This window comes from Siphateles boraxobius, unplaced genomic scaffold, assembly GCF_051911475.1.
Source record: "Siphateles boraxobius isolate OS27281-9 unplaced genomic scaffold, OSU_SipBor_1 137, whole genome shotgun sequence".
Classification (NCBI taxonomy): Eukaryota; Metazoa; Chordata; class Actinopteri; order Cypriniformes; family Leuciscidae; genus Siphateles; species Siphateles boraxobius.
In genome coordinates this window covers 186,842-213,467 of record NW_027508741.1, presented here as the reverse complement: position 1 = coordinate 213,467, position 26,626 = coordinate 186,842, and the positions used below count along the sequence as shown (strand labels likewise).

Here is a 26,626-nt window from a genome sequence, read left to right as displayed (position 1 = left end):
CAAAAATGGGTCAGAAACTAATGCAAGTGTGCAAATGCAGAAACTTGGCTGAACACATTGTTATATACACAATATGTATTTTTAAATATGAGGGAAGAAATAATTGGTAACACTTCATTTTACAGTATGTGCACTTTCAATGTACTTACAGTGTTCTTACCACAAAAGAAATGAGTAGTGTAAGGTAACTACATGGGTTAAGTTAAGGTTTAGGGGTAGGTTCAGGGTTAGTACCTATTAGTAGTGATCGACCGATGTATCGGTTTACCGTCATTTTTCCCGATAATTAAGCATTTTCCCATAATCGGGTATCGGTTTTGTAATAGAGTGCGGATCGGGCCGAATTTTTTTGTCCGAGCCCGGCCCGCCTCCGACAGAGCAGTAACCGAACCCGACCCGAGCCCGACAGGCATAAAGATATTTATGTCCGAGCCCGACCCGAGACCGACAGTTAAAATCCCATTTTTTTTCTCATACTAATGACACATGTGCGTTTGTTTGTGTGGAAAGCCTGCTTTTATTAAGCAACTGTAGGAAGACATTCGGAAATGTCAGCAGGATGAGCATCAGCGCGCACGGAGAAACAAGCGCACTTAACGCGGGCGCGCATGCATGTGTTTCGTTGTCACGGCTACATAAACAAATTTCCGCACACAGGAAGACAGATGTTATGGTAATATTTTACATGTATTTTAATCACAAAAACGAACGTTTGCATCACGTGAAAGCATCAGTCACATTGGCTACCCACATAATAAGCGGTTTTAAATTTAAAATGTTCAATGCCATATCGCGCTGATGTGACCGAGCCCGACCCGAACCCGAAAATAGTTTCTAAATATCTGTCCTCTATTTTGTAATATCGGATTTGCCGATAAACGGCGCCATCTTGTGGCCATTTTGAGAATTCAGTCAACAACAACTCTGTGCACACGTAAAGTATATGTTCTACTTGCTTTGCTTTAATTATTCAACTTTATTTAACATAACAGACATGCATGCAGAAATGAGTTTTGAGACATAAATGCCTGATATAGTTTATGCAGCTTGGTTCTAATAAATTGAGACGAACTCATGGATTCACGTAGCGTAATCCGTCATGTCCTGCCCCAATAAAGACGTAACTTTACATGAATTAAATAAAACAGGCATGAATGAGTGCATGTTGAAAATAAAAGCGCTGAATTTAATTCTTTATCTGTTGTATTTGCTCACCATTAGTCTCGAAAAAAGTTTGTTCATATTGCTGAGCACTCACTTGGTTGATGATCAGGAATGCTCAAGCACGGCCACTGAATGCATATCGGTTATCGGGCACATAAACATGCAAATAATCGGTATCGGTATCGGTTATAAAAAATCAATATCGGTCGATCACTACCTATTAGTGTCATTACTACAATAAGTACATACCGGTAGTATGTTCATGTGAAACAGGACTGTAAAACAAGGGCTACCAAATAATTTTGTCAGATAAATACGCTATGTTAACCAAGTTTAAACATTAAACTTGGTTAACATAGCGTATTTATCTGACAAAATTATTTAGGCAAAAATGGGAAACTACAGCAACAGGTTTTATTTTATTATGCAAGAAAATGCATAGAAAAACAAAAAGCTGACAGGAAAAAGCATACATTGACTAAAACATAGTCAGTTATTAATATTTTGTTGGTTCTCTCTTGTTTTTTTGCCTGTGTTCATAATTTGTTTTGTATGACAGCCGGGCCAAAAATTGTGTCGGCACAATTTGGCATGTTTTATTGCGTTATCCCAAATTAAACATTTGACAAAGCAAACAAACAAAGCAATATGCTTATAAAAAAATAAATAAATAAATAAATAAATAAAAAAAAAATATATATATATATATATATATTTAATAATAACATTTTAAAAAAGGGTGAATATTCCTAGGTCGGGGATCACATTTCGTCTGTAGTTTACATTTTGTGACGATACAAGCAATCAAGCAGTTGAGATTTGTTATATAGATATGCTTTACTGTGGTAAACTCAAAGTGGTGACTATTTATGCCTATTTATGTTATTCATATGATCAAAATGCTCAGCTAAAAGTGTTTGTTTTCACATTTTTGCATTGCATTTTGAATTGTACTTTTGCATTTACATTGCACTAAGTATGTATGTAACAGGCCGCAGACCAACTGCTAGAGCAGAAACCTAGTGCACTGATGTATTCAGGTATTAGATGCAACTTGTCACCTTGACTTTGCTTTTGTTCTGCTCCACTTGCTAAAACAGATGTAGAAGTTTCAAAACCCTGTGTTTGTGATTGATCTTGCCCATCTTGTTCTTTGAGGCCAACGGTCTGAATCAAAAACAAAATACACAGAATATTCAGCCGGAATCGTTTCCAGAAGAGAAGAACCAGAGTTATTTATTATCCAGTAGTTCTCAGATGAAACCTGTTGCAGTGAGTTGCACATCCTGGTCCTGTTGCTCTCCAGGAAATACTTCTGCGCTCTCTTCCGGTCTCGCTCGGCCCTTTTCTCTAGTGAATTATGGGATGCACAGAGACTGTCCACAAACTTCATCATTAAATCAGAAATTCTGGAACTGACCTCGATGATGTCAGGACGCACATCTGCGTTTGGAGTCAAGCACCTGATCAAAACCAGCAAGAATGAGTCCTATAAGGGTGGAACATCTTCGGAAAACTACAAACTGTAAACTAAAAACTTAACTAAAAATGAACAAAATTTTGTGTATTATGAATGAAGTTGTAATGCTTTCAGAAAATATGACTTATTTATTAGGAAGCAGACTTGTGCAACAAGACCACGTTTCCCATAATTCTCTGTGAAAAACAGCTAATGCATCAATTGCAAATGTAATATACAACCTTTGCTCTTCATTTTGGTAGAAATAAATAAACATACTTTATGTTTTATATTGTTATTCTGTAATTATGATTTTTTTTGTTATAAAAAATACAGTAATTTTGTTACTGTATTCTATATTAATATCTTTTTTTTTAAATGTACAACGTCTACGGTTACGTATGTAACCCTCGTTCCCTGAGTAGGGAACGGAGACGTTACGTCGGATGACGACGAATGGGGTTTCGCTTAGAACACCTATCGACTTCGAGTATTACAAAACGAGCCAATGGCAAAGAAATGCCATGGGTCTGCGGAATTTGCATAGCGTATCTCCGCCTTACCTCGTGGGTATAAAAGGAGGACGCCAGCAACATGCAGATATGTTTCTTCGCTGAGGAGCCAAGACTGAGCTCAGGCGATCCCCGCGGTACAGCGGAAAGTGGCAGGCAGATGTAACGTCTCCGTTCCCTACTCAGGGAACGAGGGTTACATACGTAACCGTAGACGTTCCCTTTCGTTGTCACTCCGAGTTACGTCGGATGACGACGAATGGGGTTACCAGTCTAATCACGCCACCTTCTCAGCTGTCTTCCAGTGCCCTGCGTAAATCGAGATCCCTGTCAGCCTGGACAAAGGACTCCATTTATCACAGGAATACCAAAGTACACTGGGAAGCATATCCCAAGCTTAGGGGAAGTATGCAATTAATGCCAACCCAGAGGGGGGGGACTTAGAGAATACACATATGACCCGAAGGAAGCATATGGAAAACACTGGGGTGTCCAGCCGCAGGTGGAATATTTCAACCCCAGGGGTGGCAAGGTGGCTTGCCAAGGGAAAGACACATGCTCAGAGAGGCTTACAGTGGAAATACACATGTGGGGGTCGCTCAGAGGAGGGACCGTGCACACGGGAGGCACCTAGCCGACGCACAGGCAATAGACACTGGCGCCGACGTCAGGAGTGCTGGAGGAGCTCAGGGCTTTCAGGAAAGCTCACCTGAGGAAAATATTGCACGTATCCAGTCCGTGGAGTGGAATGGCGAGCAAGCGAAGACACCTGAGCGGGTCCGGTACTAGCTGGTTGAAGCGAGTACGCGAGAGGACACAGGCTCCACTCGGAGATTATAGAATCTGGCGAATGTGTTAGGTGTCGCCCAGCCTGCAGCTCTGCAGATGTCTGTTAGCGAGGCACCATGCGCTAGAGCCCAAGAGGACGCCACACTCCGGGTGGAGTGGGCAGTCACACCAAGGGGGCACGGTCGACCTTGCTGCTGGTATGCCAAAGCAATGGTGTCCACTATCCAGTGAGACAACCTCTGCTTGGAGAGAGCCTTTCCCTTCAGCTTCCCACCATAACAGACAAAGAGCTGGTCAGAGGTCCTGAAACACTGCGTTCTGTCTACATAGGCGCGGAGAGCGCGTACTGGACAGAGCAGTGCCAAGGCTGGGTCTGCCTCCTCCGAGGGCAGCGCTTGCAGGTTCACCACCTGGTCCCGAAAGGGAGTGGTAGGAACCTTGGGCACGTATCCAGGCCGGGGTCTCAGGATCACGTGAGAGGAAGCCGGCCCAAATTCCAGGCACGCTTCGTCAACAGAGAATACGTGCAGGTCCCCAACCCTCTTGATGGAGGCCAGTGCAACCAGGAGCGCTGTCTTCATAGACAGGAACTTAAGCTCGACTGATTGCAGGGGCTCAAAGGGAGCATTCTTCAGGGCAGTTAGAACCACTGAGAGGTCCCAAGAGGGAACGAGAGGAGGCGAGGCGGATTTAGTCTCCTCGCTCCTCTCAGGAACCTGGTGACCAGGTCGTGCTTCCCCACCGACTTACCTTCGATGAGGTCATGATGTGCGGCAATGGCGGCAACATAGACCTTCAGGGTGGAGGGAGACAGCCTTCGCTCCAACCCCTGTTGAAGGAAGGAAAGCACAACGCTGATCGAGCATCTCCGGGGGTCTTCTCGGTGAGAAGAGCACCAGTTGACGAAGAGGTTCCACTTCAACGCATAGACGCGTCTCGTGGACGACGCTCTAGCGGAAGTGATGGTAGCCACCACCGCTGGTGGTAGGGTACTCAAACCTGCCTCGTCCCATCCAGGAGCCACACGTGGAGGCTCCAAAGATCGGGACGAGGGTGCCATAGGGTGCCCCGTCCCTGAGAAAGAAGGTTCTTCCTCAGAGGGATCGGCCAGGGAGGTGCTGTCGCGAGGAGTACTAGTTCGGGGAACCAGGTCCGGTTGGGCCAGTAAGGGGCAACCAGAATGACCTGCTCCTCGTCCTCCCTGACCTTGCGCAAGGTGTGCGCAAGAAGGCTCACTGGGGGAAACGCATACTTGCGGCCCTGCGGCCAGCTGTGCGCCAGAGCATCCGTGCAGAGCGTGCCCTCGGTCAGGGAATAAAACTGGGCGCAATGGGTCGAGTCGTGAGAGGCAAACAGATCTATCTGCGCGTCCCCGAACTGGTCCCAAATCAGCTGAACCGACTGGGGATGGAGTCGCCATTCTCCAGGGAGTGGCCGAAGCCGTGAGAGCTCGTCGGCTGCACAGTTCAGGACTCCGGGAATGAAAATGGCTCGAAGCGACCTCAGATGCTTCTGACTCCATAAGAGGAGGTGGCGGGCGAGTTGCGACATACGGCGCGAGCGTAGACCACCTTGATGGTTGATGTACGCTACTGTGGCGGTATTGTCTGATCGGACTAGTACGTGTTGACCCCAGAGCAACGCCCGGAAGCGGTGCAGGGCAAGGCGTACTGCCAGCAACTCGAGGCAATAGACATGCCATACTGCTCAACACTACATGCGAGAATCACTGAGCTTCAGGAGCAACCTTGCTCAACACCTGGGTGTGATAAATCTCACAGAATTTTTCAGGAGCATTTCTGCTCAACATGAGAGTGTGACAGCATGTCCATTGCGCATGGCGCCCCAGACCGTGGAGGCATCTGTTGAGACAACAACATGCCGGGAAGCTCGTTGCAGGGGCACTCGGGCCCGTAGAAAACTGAGGTTCGACCACGGGGTGAGTACTGACGGCAGGTCGGAGTAACTGGTACTCGGAGGGTGCCGTGTTGCCATGCCCACCTCGGGACTCGGTCGCGAAGCCAAAGCTGAAGCGGTCTCATATAAAGTAATCTGAGCGACGTACCGCGGCTGCAGATGCCATATGCCCCAGGAGCCTCTGAAAAAACTTCAGTGGAACCGCACTCTTGCGCTTGATAGTCTCAGGCAAGTCAGCAATGGCTGAGTGGAGAAGGTGACCAAGTCCATACCGAGAAAAGAGATCCTCTGCACGGGGCAAAGTTTACTCCTTCCCCAGTTGACCCGAAGGCCCAGACGAGCTAGGTGCCGGAGCACTGGGTCCCTGTATTCGCAAACCTGGTCTCAGGAGTGAGCTTAAGACAGCCAGTCACCGAGATAGTTCAGGATGCGAACCCCGTGTTCCCATGGAGGAACAAGGGCTGCCTCAACAACCCCTGTGAAGGCGCGAGGAGACAGGGCTAGCCCGAATGGGAGAACAGCGTACTGATATGCGCGTGCCCTGACAGCAAACCGTAGGTATGGTCTGAGTCGAAGGAGAACGAAGACATAGAAGTAGGCGTCCTTCAGGTCGATCGCTGCAAACCAATCCTGTGGCCGCACACATCCAGAAATGCGTTTGGCCAGGAGCATCTTGAACGGCAGCCTGTGAAGGGAGCGGTTCAGATGCGTAGGTCCAGGATTGGCCGTGACCCACCAGACTTCTCCGGGACAATGAGGTAGGGGCTGTAAACCCGGACCTCATTTCGGCTGGAGGAACAGTCTCAATCGCACCCATCGCCAGTAGGGTAGCAACCTCCGCTCTCATGATAGGGGCATAGCCACCGACCAAAGTGTAGCAGACTCCCCTGAAGCGGGGAGGAGACCGTGCGAACTGAATCGCAAGCCGAGCCGATAGTTCGCGCGACCCAGCGGAACAGAAGGGAAGCTCTAGGCAGGCTCCCAACTGTACCAGCGGCGTCAAGAACCACAGACGTCCCCCGGGTGGTGCAGCGAAGCGGAATGACCGGCCCAGACGTGGACGGCATAGCGGCCCGGTGTGGGGGCAAGGTCATAACCGCACCCTGACAGAGGAGCCCAGGGAAGGACCAGCGTTCCACGGGGGCCTGCTCTGTCAGGGGTCTGGCGACAGAGGGGGACAGGGGCGAAGTGGTCCGTGGACGGCACGCCGTGTCAACCGCCTCTGGAACAGAGGGGGACGAGGAGAGCACGGCTTGTGGGCGGCGCTCTGTGTCGTCCGAGAACTCTATATGCTCAGAGACGAGAGAGTCAGCTCTTTCTGAATAAGGATTCTTCGCCAGCCCTCCACCGGGGAAAGGAGTGGCCCTGCTACCAACTCCTGGAAGAACTGAGTCTCATCTCTGAGCAGCCCATCTCAAAAGTGCCGCTAACCCGGCGTTTAGCGGGGGGCGGGGCTGGAGAAGGCTGTGGCATCCCACCTACGGTCTTCCAGAGCCAGGCCCGGGTGAATGGGCGGGGTTGGAACCGTAGGAGGGTGCCTTCGGCGGTGGGCAGACTGAGGGATCTGAGCGGACGGCGGGGCCGTCGGGCAGAATAACCTCAATCTGCTCATGGGCGGTTGAGAACTGTAGGGCAGAAGCACTCAACCGCACCGCCGAAGAGGCCGACTTGGGAGATGGGGGTGTCGAGCAGACGGGTCCACCCGACATCGTGCACCTCAGACCGGTCAGCCCCAGAATGGTGAACATCACCTGACTCCGAGAGCGTACGGCCACTTTCGTCGCTCGGAGAGCAAGGTCAGTGGCGGCGCGCAGCTCACTGAAGAGCCTCGGGTCAGTCCCGCCCTCCTGCATGTCCATGAGCATCTGGGTCAGGTAGACCAGCAGAACGGTCATGGGATGCAGTGAGGCGGCTGCCTGTCCTGTGGCACTATAGGATTTCGCCACAGATTAGTGTAGACGAAAAGAACTACAGGCTTTGGACGGGTGCTTAGGATTGCGCCGGGAAGCACTCTGAGGACACAGTAGCATGGCAACAGAGCGTTCAACCGGGGGGACCCCAGTGTACCCATGGGCAGCGGCCCCTGAGGGGAGGAAAGGCGGATGAGACCAACGAGCGGACCCGTGATCTCATCATGCACGTCCGGGAGGAAAGATATTGGGGTTTGCCGTGGACGCGGGTCGGCGGCCTCACCCAAAAACCAATCGTCCCGGGAAAGCATGGCCGTCATCTCCGGATCAGACTCAGGCACAACCGTATGCACACTAGAGGGTGGCAGCTGTGACGAGTCGTCATTTCCAGAAGAATCAAGCCCACCTAGTGATGCTGCTACAGACACAGCATCATCCTCTGTAGCTTCAAATGAAAACACACGGGCCACCCCCTTTTTTTTTTTTTGGGGGTAGACTCGTGGAATCATCAGTTCGCTAGCGGGCACCGTCATTAAAGAGGGGAGCTGGGGTCGCGGACACAGAGTCGGCGCCTTGTTCCAGACCAACACCCTCAGGTCACCCTGGCCACCAGCCGAAGATCGGGGGGTGGATGAGGGGACTCTCACTCTTGCGAGTTCACCGAGTCTCGACCTATATATGACGCGATGATCACGTTCCCAGAGAGAACATGAGTCATCCACGAGCGCTGTTCAAGCATGATCAAAGCCCAACACACTAGACAGCGCTCGTGCCCATCAGAGTCCGATACCAGTCCGCTGCAACCAGAAATGCACGGGCGAGCCGTCTTTAAAAAGACGTGCCGCGTGCGAGCTCTTTTAAGAGAGGAGAAAAAAACTCCGCGATGTTGAAGCACACAGGGAGACACACACACACTGACAGATCACTGCACAGATCAGCAGGCACTGTGAGCTCGCTGCAGATCGCCGTCACACCAACATCGGAGAGAGAAGCTCGTCTCGTAGAGCGAAGTCAGAGATGACTGTGGAGTGAAGAAATATTCTTGGCTCCGAAGCGAAAACATATCTGCATGTTGCTGGCGTTCTCCTTTTATACCCACGAGGTAAGGCGGAGATACGCTATGCAAATTCCGCAGACCCATGGCATTTCTTTGCCATTGGCTCGTTTTGTAATACTCGAAGTCGATAGGTGTTCTAAGCGAAACCCCATTCGTCGTCATCCGACGTAACTCGGAGTGACAACGAAAGGGAACAAAGGATTTCTTTTTCAAATAAATGCTGTTCTTTTCAACGTTTCTATTTATCAAAGAATCTTGAAAAAAATGTATCACGGTTTCCACAAAAATGTGATGCATCAAAAAATGTTTTCAACATTGATAGAACCATTATTAATAATTGAGTAGCAATAATAATTAATCACCAAATCATCATATTATACTGATTTCTGAAGGATCATGTGACACTGAAGACTGGAGTAATGATGCTGAAAATACAGCTTTGATCACAGGAATAAATTACATTTGACAATATATTCACATACCTATTTTAAATTGTAATTTTATTTCACAATATTAATGTTTTTACTGTATTTTGATCAAAGAAATACAGTGTTGGTGAGCAGAATAGACTACTTAATTATGACATATATATTTGACTTGAACACACGTCATAATTAATGTTTCTCCAGAGTAAGAGGATCTGAAAGGGAATCATACCATTTAATCATGTCAGTCAGTCTCTCAGAGACGGTTTTGTCTTCCACTGGATCATAAACTGCTTCCACAATCTAAACACATGAAGAACATGAGGAAGATCAGTTCTGAAAAACCTGACAAGTATCTGAAATTTCTTTTAAAATGTCTGAATTCTTTCACAATGCATTTTCGTATGGACTTCTTCACTATATGGTGAAACGGACACCTTGGTAGCGAGGGAGAGCATGTTGGCGCTGTAGAACGGAGGCGTGAGAGTGACCGTCTGATAGAGGACGCATCCCGCGGCCCAAACATCAGCTTTCTCACCGTACGGCTCGCTTTTCACAATCTCAGGACTAACACACACACACACACACACACACACACACACACACACACACACACACACACACACACACACACACACACACACACACACACACACACACACACACACACACACACACACACACACACACACACAGACATAGAAAGACATAGAAAGACAGACAGACAGACGCATGCACGCACCCCCCCCCCCCCCCACACACACACAGACATAGAAAGACAGACAGACAGACGCATGCACGCACGAACGCACACACACACACCCACACCCACACACACACACACACACACACACACACACACACACACACACACACACACACACACACACACACACACACACACACAGACATAGAAAGACATAGAAAGACAGACAGACAGACGCATGCACGCACCCCCCCCCCCCCCACACACACACAGACATAGAAAGACAGACAGACAGACGCATGCACGCACGAACGCACACACACACACACACACACACACACACACACACACACACACACACACACACACACACACACACACACACACACACACACACACACACACACACACACAGACATAGAAAGACATAGAAAAACAGACAGACAGACGCATGCACGCACCCCCCCCCCCCCCCACACACACACAGACATAGAAAGACAGACAGACAGACGCATGCACGCACGAACGCACACACACACACCCACACCCACACACACACACACACACACACACACACACACACACACACACACACACACACACACACACAAAACAGAAAGTATGCTTCACCTCAAACTCCAACAACTGTTCACCTGTTCATAGCAGGTATTTGAGAACTGTAAATAAGTAACAATAAAAACAAAAACCAATAAAAGATTTCAGTACAGTACCAACAGTACAGTATTGTCCCGACCACTGACGTCAGCTTACTGTTCTCCTGTTTCTGTTTAGCAAGACCAAAGTCAGCTGGGAAATACACTAGATTGGTTATTATATTATGTATATAGCCATTATTTTTAATAATAATATTAATTTAATAATCCGTATTTTTTCCCATATGTTTTTGGGTTTGGGACAGGTAAAAGTTCAAATCAACTCACTTAAAGTGACTTTATCTCTCTCTCCGAGCATGATATTATTGGGTGTGAGATCTCGGTGGATGATCCGTTTCTCCTTGTGTAAGTATCTCAAAGCCAGGCAGATCTAGGGAAGTTTCAGTATGAACATACTTGATCATTTTTATTCCATATTTCCTCAGTGTTCCGAGTTCCTCATCACCTGTATGAAAATGTTCCAGACTCTCTCCTCGGTGAACCTCTGCCGTTTCTCTTTGAGAGAGCTGAAATGTTCAGCCAGTGGAGCTCCTTCTATCAGCTCCATCACGATGTAGAGTTTGTCAGCTGAGACCAGGACAAACACAATTGTAAATTATACATATAATATAATATATACTTTATAATACACATATGCTTTGGGGACCAAAAGTCTGAGACGCAGCATTTTGGATCCCATTGTACAGATTAAATTCATGCATATCATAAGTATAATACAATTTATATATAAATGTCACAGAAGAGTACGTACCTTCTAAAAATGTTTTGAAGTATTTTACAATGTTTGGATGAGACATCTGAAACAAATTAAGAATGACAAATGACAGCTTTCCGTTTCCTGTGAGAATATCAGGATCATATTTCACTCTAATGTCAAAAGATAAATACAAGAAGTTATATTTTACCTAATGAAATTTGTTTTAATAGTGTCATTATTTACATGACAATAAATCACATTTAAATTATGTAAAAATGCAGTACTGTAATGCTATAATCCTAATCATGTTTTAAAAACAATTTAAAATTTTTTTAAAATATGTAGAAATTAGAGAATTGAGGAGAGGGGAAGACATACTTAATTGTCATGACAACACTTTTACAGAGCAACCAAATTTTAATGTTCTAAAAATAAAGTTTATTTAACTTTAATGCAAGTTTGTTTTTGCAATCTGTATATTCACAATATTCCTCATTTAAATAATTAATACGCAGAACAAAGGGGCGGGGCCTGGTTGAGTTAGTTAGTGGTGTGTTAAACTGGAGGTTATGGTAAGGGGCGGGACATTTCCCAAACACGCGCCAAGCGCTCGACCAATCACAACACACTGCTCCAGCCGACCAATCAGAGCACAGTGTGCTTTTCAGAAGGAGGGGCTTCATAGAGACAGAAACTAAACAGAGCGTTACTGACAGACTGGGAAGAGAGGAGCCGCAACAATGGATCTTGTCAATTAGACATGGATCTAACAATTATCTTGTCGAAAATATTGCATCGCGTGCTTCTGGCATTGAGTCTGGTACATGGGTACACACTTTTGATCATTTCCACATATTTTCTATCCATCTGAGTTGGGACGCTTACACACACACACACACACACACTACAGCCTCAATGCGACGAGACCTCGTAAACTAGTGTTTTTCCGCCACAGCCAATTATCTTGCATGCTTATTGTTTCACTGACGTTGACGAGATTAACCACTTAGGTACTGAAATTTGGTACCGAAAAACAACACATGTTTCGATACACAGCAATTCGGTCGGTACCTAAAAAGTACCGAACTTGATACCCAGCCCTAGTTCTGAGAATGCATTATTACCTGTTCTTTAATGATGGTCAGCTCAGACACAATCTTATCAATGCTGCTGTCTCTGGATCGATTGTCCTTGCCGAAGGCCGGATTGTGAAAGTTGACCTCCTTCAGTGCCAGAACGTTCTGTCCGCTCTGCTTACGGACCTTTATGTGGGAGCAAAAACACCTGTGAATGGCTCAATTTAACTATTAACTAACAAAGTACAAATAAACAGCACAGATCACCTTCACCTTAAAGACGCTTCCAAAGGCACCGCTGCCCAGATGGTCCAAAACCGCATAACCATTGATCACTCTCAAAGGAGGTCGGTTCTGGTTCACCGTCTCTATGCTTTCCCTGAGAACATCTAACTCCTCCTCCTACACATAAACACAGTCATAATGTAAACATGCCAGAGAGAAAATATAAGAGAGTTTTGACTATTTTAGTGCAAATGTTTCCATTGATTTCATTGCTTTAGAGAAGCAGATGTGTCAGTTTAATTCACTGATGAAGACCATCTTCAGTCTCTTACTGTTAAAAGTGCGATTTTCTCCTGCAGTGTTTCATACGCAGAAATGTCTCTTACATAGTGCCCAACATCGATAAACATCTCAAACAACTCTGGAGAAAACAGCCTGGAACAAACAAACAGCATTTCATTTAGAAAAAAAAGAGAAAAAAAGATTCATAAATTAAATAATTTCGTAAAATAAAGAAAAACAAACCACCTCATACAGTAAAGGTTTGTCAATTTAATAAATTTCTAAAAAATAAATACATTAAAAATAAAATACCTTTTAAAGTGATGTCTATTGCGTTCCATACTAAAAAGGAATCGTAAGGCCCTGAAAGCATAACACTTCAGAAAATAAGGAGCAACATTATTATCTGCATTTCAGGCGTACTTATGGGAAATGAAGAGAACATTTTAAGTTGCAAATGTAATGCTGCAATTAAAAGATGCTTTAGGGACGTAAGAACCATAATCCATCTTTGCATACTGTATTGTACATTCATAAATAACTTAAAAGTGAGCAATTACTGCAGTCTATATATTTATATACACACATTTATTATTATTATTACTATTATTTGTATTAATAATAATAATAATGTGTTACAGTTATATAGCGCTTTATTACTACTATTAGCAGTAAGAATAATAATAGTTATAATAATTAAAAAAAATTATCTTAATATAGTAATACAGTATATTTCATATGAAATGTGAGTTTATTCATTAGACTGACATACCTGTAGAGATTTTGCTAGAGGTTCTTTAAAGCTTTGTGGCAAAATCAATTTGCAAATTATGTACACACCGTTCTCCTAAAACAGAATGGATGCATGTAGAGTTTATAAATGTGAGATTAATGCAAACTGATGTCTTTGAATCACGAGAGAAGCATCTGACAGAGAAAGACAACTGGACTACCTGAACTACGTTATTTGCTGTTGTATCATCCAAAACAAGCTCGGTGATCGCTGCACAGCATGCTGGGAACAGGGATGAGTCAGTGCTTTTGTTATTTGTTAAAGTTTAAGACAATGCCGAATGTACTGGCAACATTTTACATTAGGTCTCATTAGTTGACGTTAACTAATAGTGAGCAATTAATTTCATTTTATTTGTTACAGTATTTTGTTAAAGTCTCCATGAAATCAAACCTGATAATTTTTCATTTTTTATTGAAAGTAGTTGCTCAACACCATGCATGCGCTTGTCATTATATTTTCCATTACAGAGGCATCATAGTGAAGATGCATTACATCAAGTGATGCAAACTGTGCATCTCAATATGCTCGACATGTAGTCTACACGATGTTTAATCATTTGCTGCATGTATTTTAGGATGTAGGATAGCATATATTTGATACCTTCTTATATAGTCTAAGATCTATGGAAGGTTCTTTCAGCTATTGAATAAACAATTTTAAAAAGGGTATTGTGACTTTTTAATCTCACAATTCTGACCTTTTTTTCTGAGTTTACATCGAATTCTGGAATTTTCCCCCTAAGAATTGTGAGATATAAACTCGCAATTGCTAGTTATTAAGTTATAGAGTTATAAAGAGCTGACTTTTTTTCTCACAATTCCGCATTCTGAAAAAAAAATCTGAATCGTGAATTAAAAAGTCGCAATCAACTTTTTAATTTTAATATTCCGTGGCAGAAACAAGCTTCCATAAAGATCTATTAAGGCATGTTTATTATTTAATTTTATCACATAACCAAAAGTAAGCCCTTCGAAACAATTCACTTCTGTGTTTTCCTGTGCATCCTCACCTGCCTGCAGATTGATGGTGTTCTCCGCGGTCTCTCGAGGGCTCTCCTGCGCTGACACCAGATGCCTGTGAATCCTTCCTGACGCATTGGCGCTGGACAGCGTGTCAATTGTGGAGCGATCAGACACATACACTCGTTCTCTGGAACAAAAAGTTTTGCATGACTTAAAGGATTAGTTCACTTCAGAATAAAAAATTCCTGATAATTTACTCACCTCCACATTATCCAAGATGCTCATGTCTTTCTTTCTTCAGTCGAAAAGAAATTAAGGTTTTTGAGGAAAACATTCCGGGATTTTTCTCCATATAGTGGACTGACTTCATTGGGGTCCAACGGTTTGAAGGTTCATATTGCAGTTTCAGTGCAGCTTCAAAGGCTCTACACGATCCCGGTCGAGGAATAAGGGTCTTATCTAGCCAAATTATTGGTCATTTTCTAAAAAAAATAAACATTTATATATTTTTTAACCACAAATGCTCGTCTTGCACTAGCTGTGATGCACCACGCATTACGTAATCACGTTGAAAGGTCACGCGTGATGTAGGCGAAAGTACCACATTGTGCGAATGTGCAAAGACCAAGTCAAACGCCATTTAAAAAAATTTAAATAAATAAAAGGTAAAACAGCAATGTAGAACTACTTTGAAGTTGGAGGAGAAAATGAGATGGATTCTTTCACCCTACCCAACATTTTCCACCTACGTCAGGTTACCACCTGACATTTCCAACGTGATTACGTAATGCGTGAAGTCGTGGTCGTGCAAGACAAGCATTTGTGGTTAAAAAGTATATAAATGACCGATAGTTTGGCTAGATAAGACCCTTATTACTCGGCTGGGATCGTGTAGAGCCTTTGAAGCTGCACTGAAACTGCAATTTTGACCTTCAAACCGTTGGACCCCATTGAAGTCAGTCCACTATATGGAGAAAAATCCTGGAATGTTTTAATTTCTTTTCAACTAAAGAAAGAAAGACATGAACATCTATGTGAACTACTCCTTTAAAGTGCATTTAAAGCTCAACCATAGACTGTAAAAAAATATGGACGTAGTGTCCGTGACGTCACCCGTAGTGTTTCTGAAGTGCATTTTTGAAGCCCAAAAGTGGGCGGAGCCGGCCGTCGCCATCTTGGCAGCGTCACTCCCGGATAAACGAACATGTGCAGCGAGGCGGATTAGCTTAGGTGACGTGATGCTAACAGACAGCAGACAATCGGCTAGTAGCGACATTAGCGACATAATCTAGATTATTAGACATAGATTATTAGACATAATCTAAAAAAAAAAAAAAAATGTCTAAAAACATCTAGCGACAATCCACCTGTCACTCAAGTGGCCACGCCCTTAATTATGCAGAACTTTAAAGCTAAATATAATTTAAACAGATGAGTTTAAAGGTGAAAAAATTCACCCCCCTCACAGTCGTCATGAAGGGATAAATTTGCTATATAGACCAAATTTACCAGACACCAGGCTGTAAACAAATTTTTTCCTGCTGTAAAGTTGGGCATATTAACATGGAGGTCTATGGGATTGACTCTCTTTTGCAGCCTGTCTCTAGTGGCCAGTCGATGAACTGCAGTTTAAGTCACTTCCGTGTGGGTTTCAAGAGAGAGACAGGAAGGTTGCCACTTGAGCTCAACCAAACGTGATCCGTCTCCATTGACACCCACCCGTGTAAGATGCGCAGGAGTTGTTGCACGCCGCCCCACGCCCGGATCTCAGCGCTGGTGTCGGGATCCTGGCACAGCTGCACGAGCACCCAGACCGAGCTCCACAACAGCTTCAAGTGCTCCGAGTGCAGGAGACTGAGCAGCACCGGCACCCCGTCACACTGTCGGACCTGATCCCTGATGCACTGCACAGAGCAAAGCAACCTCAGCAGCTCTGCGCTCAACCTAAGAGGATTATACACACATGGAGAAATACACCATGAGAAATTAATTAAAGGCCCACTGAAGTGCATTGAAACGCACATCTTTGGGTGCTTCTCAATTCTTATTTGTTGAATAACTCCACCTCTTCAGGATGCGATGGAAGGATGCAAGGAAAAGACACGAGGGCGGAGGAAAGCTTATTTATATATTGGAATATTCTTGATCACTCGAGCGTCACTTCACTGCATCATCAGCTGCGCTCAAAGGATCTGCCCTTATGTTGTTTGGTTATCTAAGCCCGAGTGTCCACCAAAGCGTTTTTAGCGCTCTGCTGAAAACGCCTAGCTATGGGAGCTTGAGACTGTTTTGGCAGCGCAGCATTTTTTTTTTTTCAGTTATGACAGGGAATATCCGCGAAAGTGTTACTAGTATCTTATTTCACACATATTTTGTTTCTCTGTTGATTCTATATTAAAATGTCGATACAATGTAATGTATTTTCTCCGCCTCTTGTTTTAAATGATTTTGTTCCGTTATTATTCTTGTTGTTGTCATCTGTTGATGTTGTACAAGGAGAATGTAGCGGTTGGTCGGTGTGATATTAGATCCGCCCCTCCTCCACTGTGATAGGACGGTTGGGTAAAAAGTGACAGTGATGAGCGCTGCGTTTTGCTCAAAGTTGAACATACTTCAACTCTCGGCGACCAGTAAAAAACGCCGGGCGCTTAACGCTTCAGCGTGAAAAAAACGCTCAGCGCCTCGTTGCAAAAAATACGCCAGCTGCGTGAAAAAACTTTGGTGGACACACGGCTTAAGAAATTAATAAATAATAAAGATAAAGCAAGATGCCCAGTTTGTATATGTGTGATATATGATTTATTTAAACTGTGAAGGTAAAGCATAAATTAAAATTATTGTGACAGATGTGAAGGGGGAGGAGAAATTATATGTGTGTCAGGTTTCTCGACAAGAACGATTTCCACATAGGATACACCTGTGCATCCTCGCTCATAACTCCTCTGGAAGCTTCTCACTCCTCGTTAATCGACTCCTCGCAGTGCAATTAGAGAATTGAGATGTCCTTGAAGATGGCTGAGCTCGATCGGTTTCCGGGTCATAGTATGGAAACGAGGAGGGATATTGAGAAACACTCTTTGTATGATGCGTTGCACAATTTCCACTGAAACAGGAAGCTAAGGCGGGACATATTAAATGGCTCCTCCCCCTTTTCAAATAGCCAATAGCGTTTAGTTTACCTCACAGACTGCAGTCGTATGTGACAGCACCATGGAAGCGAATCCGAGCACTGATGATATTTGGATTCAATAGTAGAGCTGTGAATATGTTCTAGCCATTTCATTCTTAATCAACGTACAGATGGAAAACGGAATTAAACTCGAGCGTTTGAGCAACCAAACTCACTTCTCCAACCCATATTTCTCCGTGACGTGTCAACGGTCGCTTCGGCCAGGTGGTGTTTATAGCATAGGGGGCGGAGCTTTAGATTCTACAGAGCATTTGATTGGACAGAAGATGTGATGAGAAGCTGAAGTCCGCGGTGATGTCATAAAAATCCCTGATCCATTTGAGCGGAAGTGAGAGACTGTTAGTTTTGAATGCTTATATCTCCTAAATGTGAATTTTGTCATTGTTTTGGAACACACCAGCTTATTCATAACCTTAAGGCTAACATATTCAAACTAAAAAGCTAAAAAACTTACATTTTGATATCAGGCAGCCTTTAAGATTTAAAGGGTAAGTGTGTAACTTCTGTGCCACTACAGGCACCAGTGCATCACGTGTTTATTTGAACCAGTGTTGTGTTAGTCAGGCTGCTCTACCAATTGTCTTGACTATTTAAATTATATTGCATTATACTGCAGGGCTGTTGACTTCTTTAATCTGATTGGTTGACAAACGTTTTAAGGTGTGCAATTATTTTCAGGGAAACGCACAGCTAAAGTAGTTCCAGGCAGCTCCATATCACTTCGCAATAGGATTTCAGTTAAAACAAGCAAATAAATATAGTAAACAGTAGGATAAAAAAGACAAATTATTTAACTGTTTTTTGCCGCAAAATTAAGTTTTTCAGTTTTCCACAAAATGTATTATGTAAGGAAATCACATACTTTCTTTCTCCCGCTAAAACACACACACATGCAGTTCGGACACTCACCCGCACAGAAACGTGTTGTAGCTGCCATCAAAGGCAACACATATATGTCAGTCAAATATGGTTCACAGTTATAATATAAATATGAGGTTAAATATCATATGATTGAAATAATGTTTCATTGGCAATAAAATAATAATTTCATGTTAATTTCTTTTGTGAAAAAACTTTGTGAGAAAAAAAAAGGTGGAACTTAATTTTTTGTTCCGTGTGGAATTTATAATTTGTTGTTATGGGGACGCTGTATGGGTGCACTCGCTAAGATCAGGGAGATATGTGCTGCGGCTCGCGAGTCTGCTTTCTGAAAGCCCTGGAAGATTGAAAAAGTTATCAATAAGTTTTGTCTGTGAAGCCTGAAGATTGACTCCCATCTAAGTTTACACTCTCGGGTTCACGCGGCCAATGAGGTATATTTTCTTTCTTGGCCATTTATTTGTGTTACGTGAATGTGTTTGTAACAAGCCAATTAATATATTATTTTATATGGCATAAATTTGTTTTATTTCTTAGTTTTCTATGTGATTCTGTTTTGTATTGTCTGCAAGTATGTCAATAATTTAAGGTTAATTTATGTTTTTCTGTGATGTTATTTATACCAGTTCTGACGGCAATGTGGAAGTGAGCATGTAAAGACATGTTCGACGACTCTGTCACCAAATAAATGCCCGTTAAAACCCAGGAACGACTTGAACCTTTACTAAAACTCGAGGGTAGTAACACGTGTTGTCAGCGCTGCTCTGATGATTTTATCAGTAAAATAGTTTAGCCACTTAAAAGGTACATGATATTTCTCAATAGCGAGGAAATAACAACGCTGATCTTGAAGCAGATAAACTTAGTTTCGCTATTAGTGGCTGCTGCAGCCGGACACCGTTGAGAGACGCACAGACTTAAGTAATACACATATGCTTAATCTCTCTCTCTCTCTCTCTTTCTCTCTCTCTCTCTCTCTCTCTCTCTCTCTCTCTCTCTCTCTCTCTCTCTCTCTCTCCCTCTCTCTATCTATCTCTCTCTCTCTCTCTCTCTCTCTCTCATTCTCTCTCTCTCTCCCTCTCTCTATCTATCTCTCTCTCTCTCTCTCTCTCTCTTTCTCTCTCTCTCTCCCTCTCTCTATCTATCTATCTATCTATCTCTCTCTCTCTCTCTCTCTCTCTCTCTCTCTCTCTCTCTCTCTCTCTAATAACTGCATTAGTCTGCATATAAATATCTCAAGCCTCCTTTAATAGCTCTAAAATGATGTTTTGGAATTAGCAACAGAGGCGTGGGATGAGATGTGTTAGAAATTAGTCCCACACACAAGAGCGTTTTTAAAGGACAAAAACCGGACAAAGTTCTTGAAATAAAACATCTGAACAATGACTTAAGGTGTGTTAACCGTAATATAAGTGGATTAATTGAATCTGGTCCATTGAATTATTAGAAAATACTGCACACTTAAAGTGGCCACGACGCAAATCGTCAATTATTATCAAATATTTTTGTGTAAACTGTTTTTTTAAATTATTATTCTTTGATGAATAAAAAGTTCAAATGAACAGCATTTATTTGAAATGTAAATCTCTTGTAAAATTCTAAATGTCTTTACAGTCACTTTTGATCAGTATAATGCATTTTTTTACTTACTGTAAACTTACTGACTTTTGAACAGTAGTACATGCAATTCTATTTGGATGGATTATGATTCTACAAGGAACTAATAAGATTTTAAGGCATCTTGTGAATGCAACTTCTGAATTTAATCTACATTTTAATTCCTCATAAAGTACCCCTGAAAAACAGAAGTTATTGCTAAATCTATTTCCAATAACACTTTTTAAAAATGTAACATATCAAAAGGCTAGACTGTGGTTTAAAATCAAATCAATCGTAGCAATAATAACATATAGGTAAATAAAAGTATCAGTAGTCAAAAATTAAATGCAGGAATGCTCATGCAATCAAAACAACAAACAACATTCATCAGCACAGAAAAACTGCAAAAGATAAATAAAGTTATAGAAAAACACAAGTTGTCAAACAAGCCTCTACATACCTTCTCGATAACATGTCATATTCTTGTAATACAACTAGAATATGCTCCACAACAGACAGCTCTCCGATCTTCTCTTTGCATTCTTGACTAAATGAGAAGTGGGTTTATTGGTTACACTCATTGTGCTAATGTAATTTTTACTCCTAATATAAAAGTACCTTTCAGCGAGTGAGGTGAGAGCCAGGAGAGCTCCTAATACTACACTACTGTCCCGCGTAGAGAGCAGCTTCACGAGGGTCTGTGCAAAAAAAAAGAGGGACAATAACCTCAGTTTTATCATTATTACATTTCAGAAAGTTGTTATGCAGATTATGAACCAGATTTTGATGTCAGCAATACAGGCATTTAATGAGTCAAGGGGAAGAGCAGAAGCGAAGGAAACAATGATAACAATGATAGCCCAGACCATGACATTTGATCATATGACTAAGGGGCAACACATAAATATTGAAAAGAAGAGGTCCTAGAACAGAGCCTTGAGGGACACCTTGAGAGAGAGAACAAGTGGAAGATTTGAAGTTATGGAAAGCAGTGTCGTATTGTCTATCAGTGAGATAGGATGTAAACTGAGAAAAAGCACTACCCGTGATGCCTATATCTGAGAGAGACATACCTTATGTGCACCACAATCAATAATCCACTGTCTTTGTTCCTCAACAGAAGACAACTTCTGAAACATATCTGCAGAGCAAACGATGTGGGAAACAAGCTTAGCAAACAGATCATTATTCTTGCGGCTCGTTTCCAAGCTGTACATACTGTAGCATGTCTGTCTCACATGTCATTGCAACCAGCTGCTCAATTTCCAAAGTCTGTTCTCTGCATTCTAGATACACAGTGGCAACCGACTCCATGTGCTGAAAAACATCCAATGAGAGACAATCAATTTCCACATTCTTCTGTGCATTTCTGCATTTGAACATAGTGCATTTCTTTACCTTAGCGAGTTGCCCAGCACCTTGCAGTTCAAAGAAGACTTTCTATAAGAGGAAACAGAAATATATACAGCAAATTAAAGAACAACATGTTTTATTTTGAAATCAATATTTGCACCCAGGTGTAAATAGCACTGGCTATATTATAAGTCTACATAATATAAATGTATAAAATAAAATAATAATAGGGTCATTCCGTGTCAATCAACCAAAGTTCAGAAACTTCCCCGGCTCAAATTTTTATTTTTTTGAAAAAGGACAAATATAACTTGAGATGAAAGTCAAGATATTTAAGTTCATGGATGAATATTTACAAAGGAATCCACTATTATGTAGAGGGAGATCAAAATGACAATTTTCATCTGAGATTTGAAGCCAAATTACAGGTGGGTGAAAATAACTTAAAGGGTTCCTATTATGCCCCTTTACAATGTCTTGATTTAGCTTTTTGGGTGTATTAGAATATGCTTTCAGTTTCATGTCCAAAAATACATTATTCTTTACATATTTTACATTATTACAGCACCTCTTTCCCCAGTCTGGCCCGAACGCGTCGTTAGTTTCGATGAAGCCCCTCCTTCCGAAATATGAAATGTGCTGTGATTGGTGGCCCAGTGTGTTGTGATTGGCAGTGCTTAGCGCATTCAGAAAATGTCACGTCCCCTTATAACCACAAGCTCTAGTACTCAGATGTAAATATTAAGGATGCCGTCAATTTTAAACCAATTAAAACCTGATTCAGACTTAAGAATGTTAACAAACAAGAGGATCGTCCAAAACGGATTTTATGCACGGAACTTGCAAGCACGAATTGTATGCAAAGTATGATGCAAAATCACACTTTGCATACAGCTGATGCTTATTGCATTTAAAGGGGAATGTCAAAAGAATATATAATGTTGGAACTAGAAATATATCTTGTTTCCCACCATCAAAACAATTGCATCTAAAAAAAAATGTAGCCAGGGACCTCTGGTTGAGTTGACATGGAATGACTTTAATACATATTATATTAAACAAAGATTTTAGATCTCACCTGGTGAAGAGGATCCCTGATCAACAATCTCAAGCAGTTCAGAACTCTTAAAACACTGTCTGAGGAGGACGTTTCCAGCCAGTTGCTGAAAACAAATAAGACCAGTCTACAGTAATCCATAAACACACTAGCTGGTATACTGTACATTTGCAGCGTCATACTCATGAATACAGACCTACAACCGATTCTGTTATTGATCAAGGCAGTGAAGATGTCCAGGAACAGTGTGTGATGTGGATGGTCGCTAAAACATCTCTGGTTTCTGTAAATCACACTGGTAACAACATGGAAATTGGTTACAAAATGCATCTGAATAAGAGCAAAATGACCAAATAACATGGGAAACTGTGCACCTAAAGTTATCCAGCTCAGATGCTTCATTGTTTGTGCTGTTTTTCCGGTTGTCAGGAACATTTGAGGAGTTCTGAGACTTCCGTCCCTTGGATTGACTCAAAGATGAAACCTGAGATGGGGAGCAGAGATGATACTGAGAAACTAAACTCACGTCAATTCAGGATTTAACTGAGAATCAAATTGCAATTAAATTCTGATTTTGAATTGAATTGGCAAAGAGTTTAAAATTTTGTCATTCTTCATGTAAAAATTTAAATGTTACCTGTCTGGATATTGGAGCTCTGATCAGTGATAAAAGTGTCTTGAGATCAATAAGCTCCCTAAAAAATAATAATAAAAAAAAACATTTATAAATATCAGCAGAAAAACTAAATTATCATCTGCAAATGTTTCTGTGATGGCTTACTTGTCTTTAGGTTTTGGATGTGATCTGTTTGGTCCTCTAGACTTTCTGTCTTGGAGAGGCATGTTGGCACAATCCCGATAACTCTCATGTCTTCAGCCCAGTCAGATGAGAAAAGCATGACAAATACTTAGATTATGTTTAAAAGGCCATTTTAAGTGTCCTCCTGCAAACTTCAAATCAATTACATAATTTATAAAAAAATAAAAAAATAAAGCATTCAAGTTTGGAATGACATGAGGGTGAGTAAATAATTTTTGGGTGAGTTATTGTTTAAAATGTTTAATAACACAAACAAATAAAAATATAGCAGCAATGATTGGGTCCTTTAGGGAAAGTATACATGCATGACGGGCAACATGCATTTAAACCGAGTAAATATAAAAAGGACTATGTCAAAGTTATTTGAAGATTCCACATTTACTGCAGAAGCTGGTGACATTATGAACGCGAACTACAATAAATTAAATTTAGACGATTTTTATGTCATGATGACTCACGGACACAATCTCAGCTGAGCCCTGCCCACAGAGCTCACCACAGACAGACTGTGACATACTAGCACTGCTCCAAGATACAGCACCCAAGGACGACTTTCTGGAAAACAGCCAGGGAAACCAGGACAGCATATTGCAGCCTCCAATAACACCAGAGCAACAACCCCTCTCACCGGAAACGTTATCACTTTCTCCAGCATCTCCACTTCTGTGCTTCTCAGAGAAAATGGAACAACTGGTGCATGCTGGAACTAGACTATCCCACTCTTTTGCTGCGAGCCCCCAGATACCAACCAAAAAACGCCAGGCCACACAACCACCAAAGCCTGCGGGCCCAGCTCGCCCTCCCCCTCCTTCTGTGAGAGCTCTTCGGCCTCTGCCACAGCGCCAGGGCCCACACCCTCCTCCAGCGGCTCGAGGTGAACCAAAAACAACTGATACCAGCTCTCAGTGATATGTGTCGGGTCCCCGCTATGATAACAATAACTTTCTCAAATGTTTACAGAACAAGCGGGAACCCAGTGTACCTAGTGTGCCTGCATCTTTCGCTATTGCTGTTCGATTACATGATAGAAAGTCTAAGGCCTTCAAAAGCCATACAGCAAACCCATCTAATCTGGTGCCTATTACACGACATACCAAGATTGCTGTGGGGACAAAAAGTAAGACTGTTAAGTTAGCACTTTTAAACATCCGCTCACTTAAAAATAAATCACTTTTAGTCAACGACTTAATAACCACATACAACCTGGATTTTATGTTGCTAAATGAAACTTGGCTAGAAGAAAGTTGCAGTGCAATAGTCCTCAATGAAACAGCCCCTCCTAACTTTACTTTTATGAGTGTCTGCAGAGCTGTCAGAAGAGGCGGAGGTTTAGCTGCTCTTTATAAAGATGTCTATCAATGTAAGCAAATATCATTTGGGAATTACCCGTCTTTCGAATATCTGGGTATTGTGTTAAAAGGTGCTCCACGTATTTTACTTATCATTGTTTACAGGCCTCCAAAATACTCTCCAGCTTTTGTTGAGAACTTAAAAGAACTGTTATCAACAATTTCCTCAGATTTTGACTGCTTTGCCATTGCTGGAGATTTTAACATTCACATAGATAATGCAGAAAACAATATGGCAAAAGAAATCAAAACTGTTTTAAAAACTTTTGATCTGACTCAGCATGTACATGGACCCACACATAATCGTGGACACACTCTAGATTTACTTATCAGTAAGGGTCTAAACATTTCATCTATTGTTATTAAGGATGTAGCACTGTCTGATCATTTTTGTACTTTCTTTGATATATTGATCTCTCCTGCCATTGAAGCTAGATCTGTGTCTGTCAAGAAGAGATGCTTAAATGAGAACACTAGTGTACTATTTATGAAGGCTATATCTTTAACACCAAGCATATCTGCTGACTCTGTTGATTTTCTCCTTGATTCTTTTAACTCAAAAGTTAAGAGTGTAATTGATGATATTGCTCCTGTGAAAGTCAGGAAGAAGAATGGCAGACAAAAAGCACCTTGGAGCAACTCAACAGCAGTGCAAAATATGAAAAGACAATCCAGAAAAGCAGAGCGCATGTGGCGGAAGACAAAACTTGTAGTCCATTATAACATCTACAAAGACAGCATCCATGCTTTCAATAAGGAACTAGGCAAAGCTAGACAGACTTTCTTCTCGAATATTATAAACAGCAATATAAACAACACGCGCACTCTTTTTGCTACTGTAGAGAGACTGACAAACCCCCCAAGCCAGATTCCCAGTGAAATGCTCTCAGTGAGAAAGTGCAGTGAGTTTGCTTCTTTCTTCTCTGAGAAAATCAATAATATCAGAAAGGTGATCAGCTTTTCCTTGAGTTGCGCTGGGGTCAGGCAGATCAGACAACAGCACGAGAAAGTAGTCACTATGTCTGATTTCGAAGAAATTGATAGTGATAGTGAATAGTGAATTTTGGAAGAAACCGTACAGCACCTAAAAACATCAACCTGCGCCCTTGACGCACTTCCCACATCTTTTTTCAAAAATGTGTTACACAGCTTAGAAGCAGATCTCCTAGAAGTGGTAAATGCCTCACTTCTCTCTGGGAGTTTTCCGACCTCCCTGAAAACTGCTGTTGTCAAGCCCCTCCTGAAAAAGAGCAATCTGGATAAGACCATATTAAACAACTATAGACCGATCTCAAATCTTCCTTTCATAGGCAAGATCATTGAAAAAGTTGTCTTCAATCAGCTGAACAAATTCTTAAGCTCGAATGGATACTTTGACCATTTTCAATCTGGTTTCCGACCGCACCACAGTACAGAGACCGCGCTCATAAAGATAATAAATGATATTCGCTTAAATACTGATACAGGCAAATTATCAGTGCTGGTACTACTCGACCTCAGTGCTGCATTTGACACTGTCGATCACAACATACGTCTTGACAGGCTGGAAAACTGGGTCGGGCTTTCTGGGATAGTCCTAAAATGGTTCAGGTCATACTTAGGAGGCAGAGGTTATTATGTGAGTATAGGAGACCATAAGTCTGAGTGGACATCCATGACATGCGGAGTCCCTCAAGGCTCAATTCTTGCGCCACTCCTATTAGTCTAGGGGTCAAACAACTTAAAATC

At 42.5% G+C, this 26,626-nt stretch overlaps 1 protein-coding gene across 2 annotated transcripts in view; it reads right to left on the bottom strand.

Annotated features, from left to right (window-relative positions):
• Positions 1–26,626, bottom strand: part of nek10 (NIMA-related kinase 10) — a 42,646-nt gene that overhangs the window by 5,319 nt on the left and 10,701 nt on the right. Inside the window, exons 2-27 of one of the 2 annotated variants that reach the window (XM_077229918.1) lie at positions 23,511–23,600; positions 23,367–23,424; positions 23,104–23,213; positions 22,926–23,024; positions 22,751–22,835; positions 21,718–21,759; positions 21,558–21,636; positions 21,393–21,460; positions 20,938–21,017; positions 20,780–20,866; positions 16,371–16,595; positions 14,699–14,838; positions 13,847–13,908; positions 13,666–13,740; positions 13,206–13,270; positions 12,944–13,046; positions 12,660–12,788; positions 12,435–12,572; positions 11,365–11,410; positions 11,059–11,180; positions 10,881–10,983; positions 10,671–10,746; positions 9,671–9,800; positions 9,466–9,536; positions 2,429–2,627; positions 2,226–2,331 (exon numbers count right to left, since the gene is read on the bottom strand). In XM_077229918.1, the coding sequence (XP_077086033.1) occupies positions 2,226–2,331; positions 2,429–2,627; positions 9,466–9,536; positions 9,671–9,800; positions 10,671–10,746; positions 10,881–10,983; positions 11,059–11,180; positions 11,365–11,410; positions 12,435–12,572; positions 12,660–12,788; positions 12,944–13,046; positions 13,206–13,270; positions 13,666–13,740; positions 13,847–13,908; positions 14,699–14,838; positions 16,371–16,595; positions 20,780–20,866; positions 20,938–21,017; positions 21,393–21,460; positions 21,558–21,636; positions 21,718–21,759; positions 22,751–22,835; positions 22,926–23,024; positions 23,104–23,213; positions 23,367–23,424; positions 23,511–23,572 (2,560 nt within the window). In that variant the 5' untranslated portion in view covers positions 23,573–23,600. The remainder of the gene's footprint in view (positions 1–2,225; positions 2,332–2,428; positions 2,628–9,465; positions 9,537–9,670; positions 9,801–10,670; positions 10,747–10,880; positions 10,984–11,058; positions 11,181–11,364; positions 11,411–12,434; positions 12,573–12,659; positions 12,789–12,943; positions 13,047–13,205; positions 13,271–13,665; positions 13,741–13,846; positions 13,909–14,698; positions 14,839–16,370; positions 16,596–20,779; positions 20,867–20,937; positions 21,018–21,392; positions 21,461–21,557; positions 21,637–21,717; positions 21,760–22,750; positions 22,836–22,925; positions 23,025–23,103; positions 23,214–23,366; positions 23,425–23,510; positions 23,601–26,626) is intronic. The other variant, XM_077229919.1, reaches the window with a different exon arrangement.